This window comes from Sturnira hondurensis, unplaced genomic scaffold (assembly GCF_014824575.4).
Source record: "Sturnira hondurensis isolate 20B ecotype Veracruz unplaced genomic scaffold, ASM1482457v3 Scaffold0006829, whole genome shotgun sequence".
NCBI lineage: Eukaryota > Metazoa > Chordata > Mammalia > Chiroptera > Phyllostomidae > Sturnira > Sturnira hondurensis.
This window is the reverse complement of record NW_028079460.1, coordinates 1394734-1417345: the sequence shown is the minus strand read 5'-3', so window position 1 is coordinate 1417345 and position 22612 is coordinate 1394734. Positions and strand designations below refer to the sequence as shown.

The window sequence follows — 22612 nt, the reverse complement described above, 5'->3', positions numbered from 1 at the left end:
TTGACAGAAGCAGGGCACAGCTGTGGATAGATCCATAGCTACCTCTCAAAATAATCAAAACTAATTCAACTCATAAAGAGCAACACACTTGTTACTCTTTTAAAAAATTTTTTCTTCTTTTTTTTATTTCTTTTAAGATTTATTTATTTCTCTTTAGAGGAGAAGGGAAGGAGAGAAGGAGAGAAACATCAATGTATGGTTGCTTCTCGTGCGTCCTCCACTGGGAACTGGCCTGCAACCCAGGCATGTGCCCTGACTGGGAATCGAACCTCGATCCTGTGGTTCACAGGCCCGTGCTCAATCCACTGAGCTACGCCAGCCAGGACTCACTTGTTACTCTTATCAGCACAAAGCTGTTTCTTCAAAATTGCTAACCATAGTAAGTTTTCCTTCCTCACATTCTTTGGAGGTGGAAAACCATATGCCTTTCAGTCTAGACAACAAGAAAATAAATCATAGTGCTAAAGTAATTGAAATAAGCTCATTACTACAAAAAGATCTTGAACCTTATAGTTAGTGAACTATTAGAATCCTCAGGTGAGCAAACCAAAAACTTTGGGTATATTTAAAGGATGGTAAGGTTTAAAAAAAGATCCTTTAATCAATAATTAGAATTATGGAGTCCATAACCTAAACTTGAATCTGAAAAGGAATGGCTGGAAGCACAAAAGGTTGGAATTAATATTGCTAAAAGAAATGCTAGAAAAATATCATTTTCTTACTTGTTCCCCTAAATCCAAGCACTGTACCCGGTAGGTATACTGGTTCTGTTTTGTCTTCGCTGGTGGCCGGACTTGTGTTATTTCAATTTTTTCTGTCTTTTCCATGCTCAGCTCCGAAAAGAAATGGGAAGGCTCCAGAATCCATGGCCGAGGACCCCCTTCAAACACCACTTCTTTGACAGACTGCCATGTCACCAATGCCACTTCAACAGGGTTTACAGCCTGATGACATTTAAAGAAATTAATCTTTGATTGGTTAGGGAATGCAACAGTTTTTAAAGTGAAAAACTGGTTATCCACTCTGCTGAAAATGACATTAGACTTATTTCCCAAACTAAGAAACATATACATCATGCCTTGTACTTTGAATGCTTCTCAAACTCTGTACTAATTTTTAAAAATATATTTTATGGACTATGCCATTACAGTCGTCCTATTCCCCTCCTTCATTTCCCTCCACCCTGTACATCTGCTCCCCCACCATTCCCCCCCTTTAGTTTATGTCCACTGTCTCAAGTTCTTTAGCTTCTACATTTCCCATACTATTCTTGCCCTCCCTCCATCTATTTTCTACTTACCATCTACGCTACTTATTCTCTGTACCTTCTTCCCCCTTCTCCTCCTCCCACTCCCATTGCTAACCCTTCATGTGATCTTAATTTCTTGTGTTCTGCTCCTGATCTAGCTGTCCTCTTGGTTTGCTTTTGTTTTAGGTGTGGTTGTTAATAACTGTGTGTTTGCTGTCCTTTCACTGTTCATATTTTTCATCTTCTTTTTCTTAGATAAGTCCCTTTAACATTTCATATAATAATGGCTTGGTGATGATGAACTCCTTGAATTTGATCTTATCTGAGAAGCACTTTGTCTGTCCTTCCATTCTAAATGAAAGCTTTGCTGGGTAGAGCAATCTTGGCTGTAGGTCTTTGGATTTCATGACTTGGAATACTTCTTTCCAGCCCCTTCTTGCCTGTAAGGTCTCTTTTGAGAAATCCACTGACAGTCTGATGGGTACTCCTTTGTAGGTGACTGTCCCCTTATCTCTTGCTGCTTCTAGGATTCTCTCCTTCATTTTAATCTTGGCTAATGTAATTATGATGTGCCTTGGTGTGTTCCTTCTTGGGTCCAACTTCTTTGGCACTCTCTGAGCTTCCTGGATTTCCTGGAAGTCTATTTCCTTTGCCAGACTGGGGAAGTTCTCCTTTATTATTTGTTCAAATAAGTTTTCCACTCGTGGCTGTTTCTTTCCCCCTTCTGGTACCCCTATAATCCGGATGTTGGAACGTTTAAAGATGTCCTGGAGGTTCCTAAGCCTCTCCTCATTTTTTTGAATTCTCATTTCTTCATTCCTTTCTGGTGGGATGTTTTGTTCTTCCTTCTGGTCCATTCCATTGATTTGAGTCCCAGTTTCCTTTCCATCACTATTGGTTTCCTGTGCATTTCCCTTCATTTCAATTAGTTTAGCCTTCATATGTTCCTCTAATTTGTGGCTAAAATCAACCAGTTCTGTGAGCATCCTGATCACCAGTATTTAGAACTGTGCATCTGAGAGGTTCGCTATTTCTTGGTCACTTAGAGTTATCAGCTCTGGGGCTTTGAGTTCTTCTTGAGCCATATTTTGGACTGTTCATGCCTGTTATGTATGAGGAGCAGAGCCCTAGGTATTCACCAGGACAGGGCCACTCAGTTGCTGGGTTGTGATGCTGTATGTGTGGGCGGGGTCAGAGGACAGCAATGGTGGCTCCCTCTGCTGCCTTCTGCTGCCTCTCGCCGCCTCAGCAGCCGCCTGGGTCCATGCGTCCCACTGCTCACTCCTCTGCTGGTTTATCTGCCTGCGAATGTGTGACCACAGGCAGCCTGCTGCCCTGCACCCTCACTGGGTCCACCTGACGTGGGGCTGTCTGGGTGCCTGGGGTCGGGGGATCTTCCTTGCCGGTTCCCTCTCCGCTGCTGACTCCACCCCTTTTACCAGTCCGGATGAAAGGTTGGTTGTTGTTGGACTTCCGTGTAGTTCAATTTTCTGTTCTTTGACTGCATCTTTGTTCTCCAAACCTTTGTTGTATTCAAACTTGGTTGTGGGAGAAGGCACAGTGTTTCCACCTATGCCTCCATCTGCCGGAAGTCCCCTATATAAACTTCTTAAGAGAAGAAAGTATCTTATATCCAAATTTTAAAAAAAGAATTTCTATTCCTCAGTGGGATTTAGTACAATGTTGTGTGTATGAAAGGTATTGAATAAATAAATACTAAGTAAGCATTTTAAATGGAACTTTTAATATTTTTCTTCTAAATCCTTACCCCAAAATATGTTTTCTTAAAGTTGATTTTAGAAAGGAATGCAGAGAGAGAGAGAGAAACAGCAATCAACTGCCTTTCATCTGTGCTCTGACCAGGAATCGACCCACAATCTTTTGGTGTACGGGACAATATTACAACCAACTGAGCCACCTGGCCAGGGCTTAAATGGACATTTTACTGAAGAACCAAAGAAAATCTGCCTTAAAATATAAAAATAATACATCTATACATTATACACACATCGGATTTCTCAAAGATCTCTCACAAAAAAGGTAGTCAAGATAGGTATTACTCATTCTGGTATACAGAGCAGTTATATCCCATTTATAGATTAGGAAACAGGTTTTAGGAGAATGAAGTATTCTCAAACTGTAGATTATTTTTGTATGGCACAGTGTCTATAAGAGTGACTAATCACAAAACAAAATACAGAGTTGAGCCCTGGCTGGCATAGCTCAGTGGATTGAGTGCGGGCCTGTGAACCAAAGGATCGTGGTTTGATTCCCAGTCAGGGCACATGACTGGGTTGCAGGCAAGTTCCTGGCAGGGGACTCACGAGAGGCAACCATACATTGATGTTTCTTTCCGTCTCTCCTTCCCTTCCCCTCTAACAATAAATAAATAAAATCTTTTTAAAAATACAGAGTTGAAGCAATCACTCTAAAAATATAAGTGAACCATGCTTTAGTATTTCTTTCTTTTTTTTAAATAAACACTTATTCTTTTTTTTTAAGATTTTATTTATTTATCCTTAGAGGGGAGGGGAAGGAGAGGAGAGAAATATCAATGTATCGTTGCCTCTCGTGAGTCCCCTGCCAGGAACTTGCCTGCAACCCAGTCATGTGCCCTGACTGGGAATCGAACCATGATCCTTTGGTTCGCAGGCCTGCACTCAATCCACTGAGCTACACCAGCCAGGGCATATTTCTTGCCTAAACTAGTTAGTCATACTTATCATTGAACACGATTGAAATTAAACATTCTTATGTCTAATGGCAGTTTCCTGTTAAATAAGGTACATGTAATTCAATTCAACATGTACCCATTGATAGCCCACTGTGACACAGTAACAAAAAGCTGGCTCTGGGCATCATCCTGATGCCCATCATGGGCATCCATGATGCCCATCTGACCCTGGGCATCATCCTGCAAACCAAAAGCTCACCAGCTGGATTCTAGCTCAGGGCATGTGACTGGGTTGCAGGCCAGGTCCCAGGTTGGGGATGTGCACTGGGGGCACTTGAGAGGCAATCAATTGATGTTTCTCTTCCTTTCTTTCTCCCTCCCTTCCCTCTCCCTAAACATAAATAAATAAAATCTTTATTTAAAAAAAGCCATTATTTTGATCTTATTGGTCCTGCTTGTATGAAAGTGTCTAATCATTATATTTCATGCCTGAAATTAATATAATATTGCACGTTAACTATGATTTAAAAGTAAATTTAAAAATATGGCTGCAGCCCTGGCTGGTGTGGCTCAGTGGATTGAGTGAGGGCCTGTGAACCAAGGGATCACGGTTCGATTCCTGGTCAGGGCACATGCCTGGGTTGCAGGCCAGTTCCCAGCAAGGGACACATGAGAGGCAACCGTGCATTGATGTTTCTCTCCTTCTCTCCTTCCCTTCCTTTCTAAAGATGAATAAATAAAAATCTTTTAAAAAAGATCTTTTTTAAAAGATTTTTATTTATTCATCTTTAGAAAGGAAGGGAAGGAGAGAAGGAGAGAAACATCAATGCACGGTTGCCTCTCATGTGTCCCTTGCTGGGAACTGGCCTGCAACCCAGGCATGTGCCCTGACCAGGAATCGAACCGTGATCCCTTGGTTCACAGGCCCTCACTCAATCCACTGAGCCACACCAGCCAGGGCTGCAGCCATATTTTTAAATTTACTTTTAAATCATAGTTAACGTGCAATATTATATTAATTTCAGGCATGAAATATAATATATATTGCACGTCAACTATGATTTAAAAGTAAATTTAAAAATATGGCTGTAGCCCTGGCTGGTGTGGCTCAGTGGATTGAGTGAGGGCCTGTGAACCAAGGGATCACGGTTCGATTCCTGGTCAGGGCACATGCCTGGGTTGCAGGCCAGTTCCCAGCAAGGGACACATGAGAGGCAACCATACATTGATATTTCTCTCCTTCTCTCTTTCCCTTCCCCTCTAAAGATAAATAAATTTTTTAAATCTTCAAAAAAAAAGAATTAAAAAAATATGGCTGCATCTCACAGTGGCGCTCACAGTCTTGGAGAGACAGGTTTGAAGCAGGTAAAGAGTATAATTAGTGGTATGAGGAGCAAACCCAATGCACCACCCAGCCTCTGATACAAGCAGAGGCTTCACTGAAGGTCTCCCTGAGAAAGTGCAACAAAAATTATTTCTTTCTCCTAAAATATAGTTCAAAACTAATCAGATCAACTGAATGATATGGCATGATAGTAAAAGCAGAAATTGGGAACTATATCATGTACTGAAACATAATATTGATAACAAAGATAGAACATATTTTTTTATCAAGTAAAGGGAATTATATGTAACCAAAGCACTAGGTGGAGAAAGAAAATCATTGTCTTACTTTTAAAAAAGATTTTTATTTATTCATCTTTAGAAAGGAAGGGAAGGAGAGAAGGAGAGAAACATCAATGCACGGTTGCCCCTCATGAGTTCCCCACCGGGAACTGGCCCGCGACCCAGGCGTGTGCCCTGACCGGAACCAAACCGTGATTGTGTGTTTCGCAGGCCCGCACTCAATCCACTGAGCTACACCAGGCAGGGCCCTTTAAGGATAGTTTTTATTCTGAGGAAATCTGATTTGTGGACAATAAATATGAAATAAGGCTATGGATAATGATAAAAGCAAGAAAAAACTTAGGCAATTCACAAAAAGAACAAATGAAATATGCCCAACCCACATGTTTAATGCTTATGCACAATGTGCAATGAAGCCAATTTAAAAGGTACATTTTAATGAGCAAGTTATCCTTTTAAAATTAATAACTTGCCTTGTTTCTTTCATTAGTGTTAACTTTTTCCTTATGGGTGCCTCCTTATGCCAAGAGGATTAAGTTAGGATTTGTCAGTATCTACAGCATGAACTTACAGACATCAATTTTAGTTCCTGAAGAAATTAAATCTTTAGAAAGCATACCAGGCTCTATCTACTTATATTCTGAACCAGAGGTACTGTGGTACCTAGGTACTTGTCATTCATTTGTTCTGGAACTGGTGACAAATGCCAAAACTGACAAACACCATACGATGAAGCATTTTCTCTCGTGGGGCGGTACAGTGACTCACACAAGTTCTAGCAAGTGCAATGAGTACTAAGCAAGCACTGAGTGCTGAAACGTTTTTTCTCATCAAAATGCAATGAGTACAGGGTTTGACAAATTAAAGCGACAAGTACTAAGGTATGACTGTATGATGGATCAATACTTAGGGACCAAATCTTATTCAGAAATATGTATGTACATAAAAATTTAAATAGTACCTTAAGATTAGTGTATTATATGCATTTTACTATACAATTTTATACTTCATTAAAAAGGAGAAAGAGAAATATCTAAAACTTGCTGATACAACTTAAAAATATCCCTGCGGCAGAAAATGAGGAGGTGAACCCCCTGATACTCGGGTTTGATGAGAGCGCTGTAGCTCTACAAAGAGGGGGGTGTGCAGGGAGGGGACACAGACGTCACTGGTCTTTAATAGAGATCACAGAAAGCCCCAAGTGGACATCGTGGGGTCCATGAAAGGATATGCCAGTTCCTTACCATAAAATAGCTCACCTTTAGGGGTTCGTAGGCAGCAAATGTAGCGCTGCTTTCCAAGTACTCTTCATATTCAGCTACACTCACTGTTAACAGAGTGTGACCCAGAGATCTGGCTGCTATGTGTGTACTGGAACAGTGCTTTGGCCCAGGTCTTTGAATACCTGCAGATCAAATAGCATGACTTCAGTAGGAAACCAAATAAGCAGTAAGTTTCCGAGAAAATTAGTCTACAGAAATAAAAGAATCTTAATACATTGTTAAAAAATCTTGATCTCATACACTAACTACTAGGTCCCAATTGTTTGCACCAAGCTGATATAAAAATCTGATCCTACCATTAACAGGTATTTATCACATAAGCCACAGTTCTACGCACAGTGAGGATACAAATTTGAACAAAGATCCTAACCTCAAATTATACAGCTTATATATATAGCTTAGAAGAGGAGAGTACACATTTATGCAAATTAATATTAGTAGAAAATTATAAGCATTCTAAGAGCCTAGAAAACAGCAAGGTTATTTCTAGGAGAGATCAAAGAAAGTTTAGATATGTAGAAGAGTTTCTCAAGTTGACAAATGAATGAACAAAGAAATATAAATGTGACTCAAATGAATATATAGGAGAGATATCTGGGAAATTCAAACTGAAGTGGTTGGTTTAGCTAGAGCCATATATGAAGATAAAGTATATACTTATGAAAAGCAGGTTGCTTTACATGGAAGAGGACCCTGAATACTACATTGAAAGGATTCCATCCCTATTCCATTGGCAATGAAAACCTCTCAAAAAATTTTTTTATTTTTTTAAAATATTTTATTTATTTATTTTTAGAGAGAGGGGAAGGGAGGGAGAAAGAGAGAGAGAAACATCAATGTGTGGTTGCCTCCCACTTGGCCCCCAGTGGAGACCAGGCCTGCAACCCAGGCATATTCCCTGACTGGGAATCGAACTGGTGACCCCTTGGTTTGCAGCCCATGCTCAATCCACTGAACTACACCAGCCAGGGCAAAAAAACCTCTCAAAATTTTTGAGCAGGAAAGGTAATATCAAAGTTAAGTTTCATGAAAATCCATCTGATAGCCATGATTATCACAATAAAAAATAAAAATAGTTAGGAGGACACTGTTATACCCCAGATGAGAGATAATGAGGGTCTAAAAATTAGGAGAGATAACTTTAGAATAGAGGAGAGGAAAGAGATATGAGTGATACTATATTATAATTAGCAAGGGCAAGGGAGAAGTCCAAGTTGATGGCAACCACAAAGATGTACTGTGAGAATTAAATGAGTTCATATATGAAAGTATTCAGAAAAAAGCCTAGGAAACAGCAAATGCTACTTAGCATTTACTTAAATGCCAGATGCTACTACTGTCATTGTACTGATGAAAAACAATGGTGATCACGATGAAATATGAAGTTCAATAACAAAATGATGTTGATCTTCATGAATAACGTATTCATATCTTTATTAGAAAAATACAATATATTTTCTTTTTTGAATAAATTTAATATATACGTATACATATGTACATATATTGAAGGGAACTCCATCACTCTAGAAGAGGTATGACATATATATTAAAGAAAAAAAAGGGACTTCCGCCAAGATGGAGGCATAGGTGGAAACACTGTGCCTTCTCCCACAACCAAGTTTGAATACAACAAAGGTCTGGAGAAACAAAGACACAAACAAAGGACAGAAAATGGAATTATATGGAAGTCTGACTACATCTAACCGTTCATTGGGGACGGTAAGAGGGGCGGAGCCAGCAGCGAGCGGGGTCGGGCAGGACAGGGCCCCCGACCCAGGTGTGCAGGCAGACGGGAACCAGTTGGGGTGCGGGGCAGACCACGGGCGCATATTCGAGCACAGTGAGACAGACCACACAGGCCCAAGGGGGCGAGGGCTGACGGCGGTGGCACACTCGCGTGCAGTGGGACGAAACGCGTGGGCCCAGTGACGGCAGCAACTGCGGCACCGGTGAGGGCCGTGGCGGCAGGCGGCGGACAGGACGCCATAGTCCCTCTTTGACCCCGCCCCCACATACAGCGTCACAACCCAGTGACTTAGTTGCCCTGCTCTAGTGAACACTTTAGGGCTCTGATCCTGCTACAGAACAGGCAAGAACAGCCCAAAAGATGGTGCAAGAAGAACTCAAAGTCCCAGAGCCAATAACTCTAAGTGACCAACAGATTGCCAGCCTCTCAGAAGCCTAATTTAAGACACTATTTATCAGGATGCTCACAGAATTGGTAGATTACAGTCACAAATTAGAGGAACAAAGTCACAAATTAGAGGAACATATGAAGGCTAAACTAATTGAAATGAAGGGAGATGTCCAGGAAACCAATAGTGATGGAAAGGAAACTGGGACTCAAATCAATGGAATGGACCAGAAGGAAGAACAAAACATCCCACCAGAAAGGAATGAAGAAATGAGAATTCAAAAAAATGAGGAGAGGCTTAGGAACCTCCAGGACATCTTTAAACGTTCCAACATCCGGATTATAGGGGTACCAGAAGGGGGAAAGAAACAGCCACGAGTGGAAAACTTATTTGAACAAATAATAAAGGAGAACTTCCCCAGTCTGGCAAAGGAAATAGACTTCCAGGAAATCCAGGAAGCTCAGAGAGTGCCAAAGAAGTTGGACCCAAGAAGGAACACACCAAGGCACATCATAATTACATTAGCCAAGACCAAAATGAAGGAGAGAATCCTAGAAGCATCAAGGGATAAGGGGACAGTCACCTACAAAGGAGTACCCATCAGACTGTCAGCGGATTTCTCAAAAGAGACCTTACAGGCAAGAAGGGGCTGGAAAGAAGTATTCCAAGTCATGAAATCCAAAGACCTACAGCCAAGATTGCTTTATCCAGCAAAACTTTCATTTAGAATGGAAGGACAGATAAAGTGCTTCTCAGATAAGGTCAAGTTCAAGGAGTTCATCATCACCAAGCCCTTATTATATGAAATGCTAAAGGGACTTATCTAAGAAAAAGAAGATGAAAAATATGAACAGTGAAAGGACAGCAAACACACAGTTATTAACAACCACACCTAAAACAAAAGCAAACCAAGAGGACAGCTAGATCAGGAGTGGAACCATAGAAATGAAGATCACATGGAGGGTTAGGAACAGGGGGGTGGGAGGAGGAGAAGGGGGGAGAAGGCACAGAAAATAGCATAGATGGTGGGTAGAAAATAGATAGGGAGGAGGGTGAGAATAGTGGGGGAAATATAGAATCTAAAGAACTTGAGACACGTGGTTATAAACTAAGGGGGGAGAATGGTGGGGGAGGGAGTGTGCGGGTGGAGGGGAATGAAGGGGGGGAATAGAACAACTGTAATGGTATAATCAATAAAATATATTAAAAAAAAGAAAAAGAAAAAAAAGGAGAAAAGCTTGAAGCTAGAAACAGAAGACCTTAATATGAAGTAAAATCTGATACTGTCTGGCCACAGTGAACCCAGGACATGTTATCCCATTTCTGTGCCTCTGTTTCTTTCTGCATTACATTGTAACACCAATCACAAGGCAGTTGACAGAATAAATAAAATTACTGTAAAGAAAAGGTAATATGTGAATTTAGACTATAATTTGTAGTTTCTGAACTGATGATTTGTCCTTTAATTCATAAACAGCCTACACTTACCTTCTTTGAGAAGAGCAAACACTCCTTTCTTATCCATGGTTAGATCCAAGGATAAATGAGAGCAGTCTGTGAACGGGATGGCCTCTTTGGTCTCCTTATCTATGTGATACATAGCAATGGGGATTTCTATAAGCTGGCCGATCTCCACATCAGCATGAAATGGTAACAGTTCCATTTTGCTCAATTTCAGGACATATATCTAGAGGGGGAAAAGTTCATCTTTCAAGGAAGTTATATTAGAAAAGTCTTAAAAGAAAGCATCCCATAAATATTTAAATACATACATATATGTTCATGTATATGTTTTATATAAAAATACTATTCAAGATATACGTGTGTGTGTGTGTGGTAGGTACTGAACATGTGACTCATTTCATTCCTTGATCAATTGACCAAGCATCTAACATCATACAAGCAGATTCTGGCAAATTATGACCAGTGTGCAATTTTCTTAGCTTTTGTAAGCTAAAAATGGTTTTTACATTTTTAAAGGGTTATAAGATGAAACAACAATAACAAGAATAATATAACCTTGGCTGGTGGGGCTCAGTGGATTGAGTTCTTACAAACCAAAGGGTAGCCAGTTCGATTTCCAGTCAGGGCACAATGCCTGGGTTGTGGGCCAGGTCCCCAGTTGAGGGTGTGTGAGAGGAGACTGATTGATATGTCTCTTGTAAATCAATGTTTCTCTTCCTCCCTTTCTCCCTTCCTTCCCTTCTCTCTAAAAACAAATAAATAAAATCTTTTAAAAAAAGAATGTAAGATAGAGAGTGTATGTGGCCTACAAAATACAAGATATTTACTATAAGGCCCTTTACAGAAAAAGTTTGCTGACCTCTGATATAGAGATATTCCTCTTTCTTGATATTTTTTTTAAAAGATTTTTATTTTGATTTTGCTATAGATTGCTTGTGTTCCCACCACCATTCATGTGTTGAAATCCAAATCCCCAAGTGATGATATTAGGAGGTGAGGCCTTTGGGAGGTGACAAGGCCTTATAAATGGGATGCACGCTCTTATATAAGAGACTCCCCCCCAGAGGTCCCTAGTCCCTTCTACCATGTGAGTTTACAGCAAAAACATAGTCTTCTATGAACCAGAAAGCTTTCCTTCACCAGACACTATCTGCTGGTGCCTTGATTCTGGTGTTCCCAGACTGCAAAACTGTGAGAACTTTCTGTTGGCCCTGGCCAGTGTGGCTCAGTTGGCTGGAGCGTCATCCTGTAAACCAGGGGTGTCAAACTCATTTTCACTGGTGGCCACATCAGCTTCGCAGTTGCCTTCAAAGGGCCAAATGTAATTTTAGGACTCTATAAATGTAATCACTCCTTAACTAGGGGCAAGGAGCTCAGCGATGACGCTGGGTAGAAACAAGGTGCCGGACTGGATAAAACAAGGTGGAGTGCTGGATTCTGCTCGCAGGCCTTGTGTTTGCTACCTGCACTGTAAACCAAAATGTTGCAAGTTTGATTCTCCTCAGGGCACCTGCCTATGTTGCAGGTTTGGTCCTTGATTGGGGCGCATATGGGTGGCAGCTGGTCAATGTCCTCTCTCATATTGATGTTTCTCTCTCTCTGTCTCTCCCTCCCTTCATCTCTCTCTGGAGTCAATAAATATATCCTCAGGTAAGAATTTTAAAAGTTTTTTAGATTTTACTTATTTATTTCTAGAGAGAAGGGAAGAGGAAGACAGAGAGAGAAAGAGAAACACTGATGTGGAAGAGAAACATGAATCAGTTGCCTCTTGAATGTCTTCAGCTGGGGATCCAGCCCGCAACCCTGGCATGTGCCCTGACTGTAAATCAAACCAGCGACCTTTCAGTTTGCAGACCAGCATTCAGTCCACTGAGCCACACCAGCCAGGGCATGGGTGAAGATTTAAAGAAAAAAATAAAGAGCCCTGGCTGGTGTAGCTCAGTGGATTGAGCGTGGGCCTGTGAACCACATGGTCGCGGTTCAATTCCCAGTCAGGGCACATGCCTGGGCTGCAGGCCAATTCCCAGCAGGGGACTCACAAGAGGCAACCATACATTGATGTTTCTCTCCATCTCTCCTTCCCTTCCCCTCTAACAATAAATAAATAAAATCTTTAAAAATAAAGAAAGAAAGAAAGAAAGAGATTTCTGCTGGTTACAAGCCACCCAGCCTTTGGTATCTTTTCATTGCAGCCCAAAGTCTTTTTTGGTCACTTTCTATGTTTCTTCAGCTAGTTCCTCTTATTCTGCCTGTGTCTCTTAAAGTAACACATATTCTGACTCTATATGCCTTTCCTGGGAAATCTGATGTAGTTCCAGAATTTCAACAACAAATCATATGCTGATAACTCCAAATATTTATCTCCAGCCCTAATCTTTCAGTTGTCTTTCAGACCCCTATTTTCTGTTATTATTTCTTTTAAATTGTATTTATTGATTTTAGAGACACAGACAAAGTGGGGAGGAGACAAAGAGAAACATCAATTTGTTGTTTTACTTATTTATGCATTCATTGGTTGACCCTTGTATATGCCCTAACCAGGGATTGCACCCACAACCTTGGCGTATTGGGAGGACGCTCTAACCAAATGAGCACCCGGCCATAGCTTACCCTATTTCGTGGTTGCTCCATTGATGTTTCACACTAATGTATCCAAAACTGAATTCATCACCTTACTTTTTTCTCCTCCTTTTCTTGTGTTTCTATCTACTTGGTTGCCAAAGATAGAAACCTCTGTGTATTTAAATCTTTCACTTTTCCCCACCCCACTGGGCATCAAATTTGACTAAGGCTACCTCTAAAGTAACCCTCAATTACATTAGCTCAGGCTTAACTGGACATTTTGCCTTCATTTTTTCCCTTCAATCCATTCTACTCTACTAGTATATAGCACCAGCAACTATCTTTTGTTTCTTTTAAAATATAGTTATTATCTAACTAAAAAAATAATTACACATCTTTCCAAATACAGGTTTTACCATACTATTGGCCTTATTAAAAATCTGTGTTGATTTCCCACTGTCTATCGCAGGGGTCAGCAAATGTTTTCCTTTTTTATTTTAAAAGATTTTATTTATTTACTTTTAGAAAGGGGAAGGGAAGGAGAAAGAGGGAGAGAAACATCAATATGTGGTTGCCTCTTGTGCACCCCCTACTGGGGACCTGGCCTGCAACCCAGGTGTGTGCCCTAAACTATGAATTGAGCTGGCGACCCTCTGGTTCTCAGGCCGGCACTCAGTCCACTGTGCCACACCAGCCATCACTAGCAAATATTTTCTGTAAAGGGCTAGATAGCAAGTATTTCAGGATTTGGAGGCCACAGGGTCTCCGTGGCAACTACCCACTCTGTAGTTGTGGCTTGAAAGCAGCTATAGATGATACGTAAATGAATGAAAGAGTTTGTGTTCTGGTAAAACTTTATTTACCAAAAGGCAGCAGGTTGAATTTGACTCTCAAGCCTTAATTTAGATCCATCATTCGAAGTTTTGTTGGGACTTCCCCACCTCTTCATGATAGTCTCCAACTGGTCACATCTATAAGGATTTTTCTTTTATAAACTAATAATACTTCTATGTTATAATTCAAGTAACTACCAAGTCTAAATTTTTTTAATTTTATTTTAATTGTTGTTTAAGTAAAGTTTTCTGTCTTTTACTCCCATCTCAGCCCACCCCCCCCAGTGCTCCCCACCTCCCTCCCATTTCCACCCTCCTTAGTTTTTGTCCATGTGTCCTTTATACTTGTTCCTGTAGATCCTTCCCCTTTCCCCCTGAAATTCCCTTCCCTCTCCCCTCTGGTCACTGCCAGCCTGTTCTCTATTTCAGTGTTTTTGGTTATGTTTTGTTTGTTTGTTTGTTTTGTTGTTTAGGTTCCTGTTAAAGGTGAGATTATATGGTATTTGTCTTCCACTGCCTGGCTTATTTCACTCAGCATAATGCTTTCCAGTTCCATCCATGCTGTTGCAAAGAGTAGGAGCTCCTTCTTTCTTTCTGCTGCATAGAATTTCATTGTGTAAATGTACCATAGTTTTTTGATCTATTCATTTACTGGTGGGCACCTAGGTTGCTTCCAACACTTGGCTATTGTAAATTGTGCTGCTGTGAATATTGGGGTGCATAGGTTCTTTTGGATTGGTGTTTCACGGTTCTTAGGATATACTCCTAGCAGTGGAATTGCTGGGTCAAAAGGCAAATCCATTTTTAGTTTTCTGAGAAAATTCCATACTGTTTTCCATAGTGGTTGTACCAGTCTGCAATCCCACCAACAGAAAAAATATGGAACACTTCACGAATTTGCGTGTCATCCTCACACAGGGGCCATGCTAACCTTCTCTGCATCATTCCAATTTTAGTATATGTGCTGCGGAAGTGAGCACAAGTCTAACTTTTTATAGGTAGCATACCTCATATATCATTTTCCTAAAATGTCACTTAACTTTTCCTGTGAATATATATTCCTAGTTAGACTTTAGATTCTTTAAAGTAGGGATATGTGTCTTTGAAGGTCTTATGATACTGGCACAGTATTAAGTGTCCAAGGGTACTCAATAAATATTTGAATGATAACAAAATGCTAAATACTGCAAGGAACAGCAACATGCATTAACATATATTAAAGGTGGGAGAAAAACAGTTATATATAATACAGTAAAAAAGACTTTTCAATCTTTTAGAAACAAGATTGACAAACAAAAATATGAAACTAGAGCCCTGGCCAGTGTGGCCTAGTTGGTTGGAGCATCATCCCATAAACCAAAAGGTTGTAGGTTGGATTCCCAGTCAGGATCGCAGGTTCAGTCCCCAGTTGGGAAGTGTGCAAGAGGCAACCAATTGATGTTTCTCTCTCTCTCTCTCCCTTTCCCTCTCTTCCCCTCTAAGTATGTCTTCAGGTAAGGATAAAAAAGTAAAAAAAAAAGAAACTAGAGATAAAGTTACTGTATTTTGTTGTGTGTAATGTGCACCCACGTTTTTGTGTGCATTATACACAGGATTATTATACCCTCATTATTAACCCATGGTATCTAATCATTATACCCATATATAATACACATCATTATTTTTCCCTCAAATATTTGGGCAAAAAAGTGTGCACTATATGCATATAATGCACAAAACACAACACTGTAAAAGTTATATATGTGATATAACATAACACAACAGTAAAAATAGGTAACATTAAGTTATAAATATATCTGTAACATTAGGGTAAACATCATCTCACTTAATTAAAAAAACATTTTATTTATTCATTTTTAGAGCAAAGAGAAGGGAGGGGGAGAAACATCAATGTGTGGTTGCCTCTCATGTGCCTCCTACTGGGGACCTGGCCCACAACCCAGGCATGTGCCCTGACTGGGAATCATACGGGTGACCCTTTGGTTCACAGCCCGGTGCTCAATCCACTGAGTCACACCAGCCAGGGATCTTCTCATTTAATTCTGACAATAATTCTTTGACGTGATACTATCATTATCTCCATTTTAGAGTGGAGAAAACAAACGTAGACATTAAATAACTAGCTATTAAGTGAAGCAAGATTGAATCTAGGACAAGAATACTTATATGTACTTCCAGATTGAATTTGATCATTTTTAAAAGTGCCAATTTGCACTAGAAAGAAATTTAAATGTGTTACTGTATTATTAATTTAGACAGCAGGAAAAGTAAAAAAAAGAGAGAGAGAGAAAAAGAAAAAAGAAATTAGACAGCAGTGTCTCAAGGGTGATAAGAAGGTTCTTTGGAGAGTTTTTTACCTTAATTTCTCCATATCGAAAGAGATTTTGTGCATCTCGGGCCAAAACAGTGCTGTTGCCCCTGACCTGACCCGCAGTCACCACTCCTTTAGTGGTTACCAGGGCCACTGTTTCATTAGAAGAGGTCCAGGTGAAGTTGCCACTGCCACCATCTACCTGTGAAAAAATGCCAACTTATATTGAATTACAATAGGAGAAAAATGTAATTTAGGGGAAGCTGTAAAATCTAGTAAAATAAAATTTAAGAAATACTAAAAATATATAATAAATTATTTCTGGACACATGAAGAAACTGTGATGTTATAGTACAGTAAAAAAAAGAAAAGGAAATGCTGAAAGGAGGTTATGTAATGGCAGTGTCACAAAGTGTCAAAAAAGAGTACAAGAAAGCTTGACAAACCTTTATAATACTTACAAGAAAAGGATAAATAGAAGGCAGAAAGTATACTGAGTCTTTTCAGGATGACAGTATTCAAGAGCATTATCTGGTTGTCACCAAAAGCTGAATTATACTATTGAGACGGCTGAAGAGTTCATTTGCTTTTTTCTGTACAATGATTCTAGTCATGCTTAGTTGTCTTTAACTTCATTTGAAACTATTTTGTTAGATTGTATTGTGACAGCTGTTATATTAGTGAGCATTAAAAAAACTTACCAAAATTGCTGAATTTTTGTGTAGCCATTTTAATATTGTAGATGGAAGAAAATAAGCAACATTTTCCACATATTATGCTTTATTATTTCAAGAAAGAGAAAAACGCAACTGAAATTCAAAAAAAAAGATTTGTGCAATATTTGGAGAAGGTGCTGTGACTGACTGAATGTGCCAAAGTGGTTCGTGAAATTCCACGCTGGAGATTTTTCACTGGATGATGCTCCATGGCCAGGTAGACCAGTTGAAGTTGACAGAGGGCAAATTGAGACATTAATTGATAACAATCAACATTATAAAATTTGGGGACTTCTGGACAAGATGCAGGCATAGGTAGATACACTTTGCCTCCTCGCACAATCAAAAGGACAAAAACAAATTTAAAAACAAAAACAACCAGAACCGCCAGATAATAAAACTGTAAGGAAATCCAGCAAACAAAGAGTTAAAAGAAGAAACATTCATCTAGACTGGTGGGAGGGGCCGAGAGGGGCAGCCAAAGTGGAGAGGACTTGTAGCAAGGCTGTGACTAGATGACTAGGGCAAGTAAGGTGATCGCTGGCGGACCTGGTAGTCCCACATTCATGTGTGGATAAATGAGGAGGAATAACTACAGAGTGAGACTGACCAATCAACCCAGGGTTCTAGTGTGGGGAAAATAAAACCTTAAAACCTCTGACTGAAAAAATCTGTGGGGGTTGTGGCTGCAGGAGAAACTCCCAGCCTCACAGAAGACTTCACTGGACAGAGCCACAGGGTCCTGGAACATACACAAACCCACCTGGGAATCAGCACCAGAAGGGTGCAGTTTGCTTGTGGGTAATCGAGAAAGTGACTGAAAGCTGGCCTTGTTCCCTCTCAGACCCCTCCCCCACATACAGTGCTACAACACAGTGACATGGATTGCCCTGCCTTGGTGAATATCTAAGGTTTCACCATTACTATGTAACAGGCAGTCTTGACCAAAAAAATATGGCCCGAATGAAAGAACAGATCAAAGCTCCAGAAAAAGTGTATCTAAGTGATGAAGAGATAGCCAACCTATCAGATGCAGAGTTCAAAACACCGGTAATCAGAATGCTCACATAAATGGTTGAGTATGGTCACAAAATGGAGGGAAAAGTGAAGACTATGCAAAGTGAAATAAAGGGAGCCAACAATGTAGGGAAGGAAACTGGAACTCAAATCAATGATTGGGAACATAAGGAAGAAATAAACATTCAACCAGAACAGAATGAAGAAACAAGAACTCAAAAAAATGAGGAGAGGTTTAAGAACCTCTGGGACAACTTTAAACGTTCCAACATCCAAATCATAGGAGTGCCAGAAGGAGAAAAGGAGAAATGAATGGAAAACTTATTTGAGAGCACAATGAAGGAGAATTTCCCCAGTCTGGCAAAGGAAATAGACTTCCAGGAAGTCCAGGAAGCTCAGAGAGTCCCAAAGAAGTTGGACCCAAGGAAATACACACCAAGGTACATCATAATTACATTAGCCAAGATTAAAGATAAGGAGAGAATTTTAAAAGTAGCAAGAGAAAAGGATACATTTACCTACAAAGGAGTACCCATAAGACCACCAGCTGATTTCTAAAAAGAAACCTTACAGGCAAGAAGGAGCTGGAAAAAGGTATTCAAAGTCATGAAAGGCAAGGACCTACATCCAAGATTACTCTATCCAGCAAATCTATCCTTTAGAATGGAAGGGCAGATAAAGTGCTTCTCAGATAAGGTCAAGTTAAAGGAGTCCGTCATCACCAAGCCCTTATTACATGAAATATTAATGGGACTTATCTAAGAAAAAGAAGATGATAAAAAAATATGAACAGTAAAATGAAAACAAACTCACGGCTATCAACAACTGAACCTAAAAAAGCAAAAACAAAAAGAAAAATGAGCTAAGCAAACAACTAGAACAAGAACAGATTCACAGAAATAGAGACCACATAGAGGGTTATCAGTGGAGAAGAGGAGGGGAGAGGTAATTGAGGAAAAGGTACAGGGAATAAAAAGCATAAATGGTAGGTACAAAATATACAAGGGGGGGTTAAGAATAGCATGGAAAATGAAGAAGCCAAAGAACTTATATGAATGACCCATGAACATGAACTAAGGTGGGGTAATGATAGTGTGAGGGACGGTATAGGCCAGGATGGAATAAAGGGGAGAAAAAATGGGACAACTGTAATACCATAATCAATAAAATATATTTTAAAATAAGGCAAGAAATTTAACACATGACACAACATGGATGAATTTTAAAGACATTCTATTAAATTTTTAAAAAAGGGAAAAAGAAAATCCCCATGTGGGAGATAGCCAACATACTCAAAATATCTACATTGATACAGTTTATTGGTGAAAATGAAAAATGTCTTTTACTTAAAAAACTAAATGGACTTTGTAGCCAACCCAATATTAGGACTAGAGGGGGGGACTTCCGCCAAGATGGAGGCATAGGTGGAAACACTGTGCCTTCTCCCACAACCAAGTTTGAACACAACAAAGGTCTGGAGAACTAGGACACACCCAAAGACCAGAAAACGGAATTATACGGAAGTCCGACAACTACGAACCGTTCAACGGGGACGGTAAGAGAGGCAGAGCCAGCAGCGGAGCTGGGTCGGGCAGGACAGATCCCCCGACCTAGGCCCACAGGCAGCCCGGAACCAGTTGGGGTGTGGGGCAGACTGACCAAGGTCGCACATTCAAGCACAGTGAGACGGACCACACAGGCCCCAGGGGGCGAACCCAGTGGTGGAGGGCTGACGGCGGTGGCACACTCGAGTGCAGTGGAACAAAACCCATGGGCCTGGTGACGGTGGTGGCTGTGTCCCCGGGGCCGTGGCGGCAGGCGGCAGACGGCAAGCCATTGTCCCTCTTTGACCCCGCTCCCACATACAACGTCACAACCCAGTGACTTAGTTGCCCTGTTCTACTGAACACTTTAGGGCTCTGATCCTGCTACGGAACAGGCACGAACAGCCCAAAAGATGGTGCAAGAAGAACTCAAAGTCCCAGAGCCAATAACTCTAAGCGACCGAGAAATTGCCAACCTCTCAGAAGCACAATTCAAGACACTATTTATCAGGATGCTCACAGAACTGGTAGATTATAGTCACAAATTAGAGGAACATATGAAGGCTAAACTAATTGAAATGAAGGGAGATGCACAGGAAACCAATAGTGATGGAAAGGAAACTGGGACTCAAATCAATGGAATGGACCAGAAGGAAGAACAAAACATCCCACCAGAAAGGAATGAAGAAATGAGAATTCAAAAAAATGAGGAGAGGCTTAGGAACCTCCAGGACATCTTTAAACGTTCCAACATCCGGATTATAGGGGTACCAGAAGGGGGAAAGAAACAGCCACGAGTGGAAAACGTATTTGAACAAATAATAAAGGAGAACTTCCCCAGTCTGGCAAAGGAAATAGACTTCCAGGAAATCCAGGAAGCTCAGAGAGTCCCAAAGAAGTTGGACCCAAGAAGGAACACACCAAGGCACATCATAATTACATTAGCCAAGACCAAAATGAAGGAGAGAATCCTAGAAGCAGCAAGGGATAAGGGGACAGTCACCTACAAAGGAGTACCCATCAGACTGTCAGCGGATTTCTCAAAAGAGACCTTACAGGCAAGAAGGGGCTGGAAAGAAGTATTCCAAGTCATGAAATCCAAAGACCTACAGCCAAGATTGCTTTATCCAGCAAAACTTTCATTTAGAATGGAAGGACAGATAAAGTGCTTCTCAGATAAGATCAAGTTCAAGGAGTTCATCATCACCAAGCCCTTATTATATGAAATGTTAAAGGGACTTATCTAAGAAAAAGAAGATGAAAAATATGAACAGTGAAAGGACAGCAAGCTCACAGTTATTAACAACCACACCTAAAACAAAAGCAAACCAAGAGGACAGCTAGATCAGGAGCGGAACCATAGAAATGAAGAACACATGGAGGGTTAGAAACAGGGGGGTGGGAGGAGGAGAAGGGGGGAGAGAAGGCACAGAAAATAGCATAGATGGTAGGCAGAAAATAGATAGGGGGGGCGAGACTAGTGGGGGAAATATAGAATCTAAAGAACTTGAGACACGTGGTTATAAACTAAGGGGGGGAGAATGGTGGGGGAGGGAGTTTGTGGGTGGAGGGGAATGAAGGGGGGGAATAGAACAACTGTAATGGTATAATCAATAAAATATATTTTTTAAAAAAAGGACTAGAGGGAAGTAAAATTTTAAATTAGCCATATACCAATAAATTAAGCTATCAGAGAAACTGACTTATCTCCTTGTGATTCTCATATTATAGGATAACATACCTGTACTTTATAACGATACAATATTCCCATAGGGTGATGAGGAAACGCCAGAAACTTGGGTGTAAGCTTGATAGGAAAATAAATCTTCACTTCTTGCTGATGTACAGTTGGAAATTTTATAGGCTGAATATCTTTATTCTAGAAGACCAGAAAAAATGGGAGCAAAATAGATCTTATGAGAACTGTTCTTATGATACATATTGATAGTCAGAGCACTGGCAAAATGGTGTGCTAATGAGTTTCTCAACCAGTTTCTATCTATAAAAGAAATAAAGAAATAAATGTTCCTATTCATTAAAGAAGCACAACTACTATGGGTCATTAATAATGAAAGGGATTTTGCTAGACCCAAAGTAAGTATCACAATCAGGGAAGGTAGTTAAAATTTCCCGAAATAAAAGTTTTATCAAGAGAGGGAAGGAAATCATAGTTTCAGAAAGAAAGACTCTTGGACATCCATCGGTTAATTGTATAAGCCATAAAGGCAAAGGAATATTACAAGCTATTCAGAAGAAAAGAGAGAGAACATTTAAAGATGCTGGGGTAAGTAAGACATTCCCCTCATCCTTAAAAACAAGAGCAGGGTTTGGGGAGTAGGGGAATTTTATAGGCAAAATGGAGTCCTCACACTTGACTATATTGGTATTTTCTCTTTGAAGGCAAAAATGCTATCATCTATCTATCATCTATCTATCTATCTATCTATCTATCTATCTATCCATCCATCCACTTATCTATGTGTCTTTTAAAGCAGCCACGAAATACTTATCAACAGTCTCATATGTGTAATAATGGTTCTGATTTTCTCTACATTCTCTTAAGGTAACTGGGTCATAAACTGACAATACCATAAATCTTTCAGTTTAAAAGAACATTATTCTATTTTAGCCCAGTGAGACTAATTTTGAACTTCTGACTTTCAAAACTAAGATAAGAAATTTGTGTTGTCTTAAGATGAAAAACAGAGAGAATCATTCTGATGGTATTTAGGTGACCACTGAGAGAAACAAGAAATAAGTATTTGGAATAGGAAGTGTATGCTGGGCCTGGATAGAACTCTTACTATTCAAGGAGAAGAACAGCACAAAACAGATTGGTCCTGGGAAGACATTTGATAATATATAGAGAAAAAAGAGAATGCAATACTTACAAAGGCACAGGATGAAATGCTCTTGAAGAATTTTTAAAGCAGGGGACATAAATTTTAAACAGTGTCTGCTTTGGTAGATTAGAAAATATGGACATGAAATAAGAGATAAAGCAGGGCTATGACAACAAACTGGAAAAAAGAAGTATATGGCTGAGTGCAGAATGAAATTTAAAGTGAGCTAGACAAAATAAAAAGTGTAATATAATTTTAAAATGCCATGATGGTTTTACTTTTTTATTTTTAATGTATTTATTTCTTTTAGAGAGAGAAGAAAAGAGAGAAAGAGAGAGAAACATCAATCAGTTGC

At 40.0% G+C, this 22612-nt stretch overlaps 1 protein-coding gene and 1 non-coding gene across 2 annotated transcripts in view; both read right to left on the bottom strand.

Annotated features, from left to right (window-relative positions):
- Window positions 1-22612, bottom strand: part of NUP210L (nucleoporin 210 like) — a 121338-nt gene that overhangs the window by 61635 nt on the left and 37091 nt on the right. The window contains exons 11-15 of the mRNA XM_037050703.1: window positions 21156-21293; window positions 16184-16339; window positions 10456-10654; window positions 6809-6954; window positions 723-944 (exon numbers count right to left, since the gene is read on the bottom strand). Coding sequence (XP_036906598.1) covers window positions 723-944; window positions 6809-6954; window positions 10456-10654; window positions 16184-16339; window positions 21156-21293 — 861 coding nt within the window. The remainder of the gene's footprint in view (window positions 1-722; window positions 945-6808; window positions 6955-10455; window positions 10655-16183; window positions 16340-21155; window positions 21294-22612) is intronic.
- LOC118990243 (U6 spliceosomal RNA) lies at window positions 14700-14806 on the bottom strand. Its single transcript, XR_005067189.1, has one exon. It is a non-coding gene; the product is annotated as a U6 spliceosomal RNA (small nuclear RNA).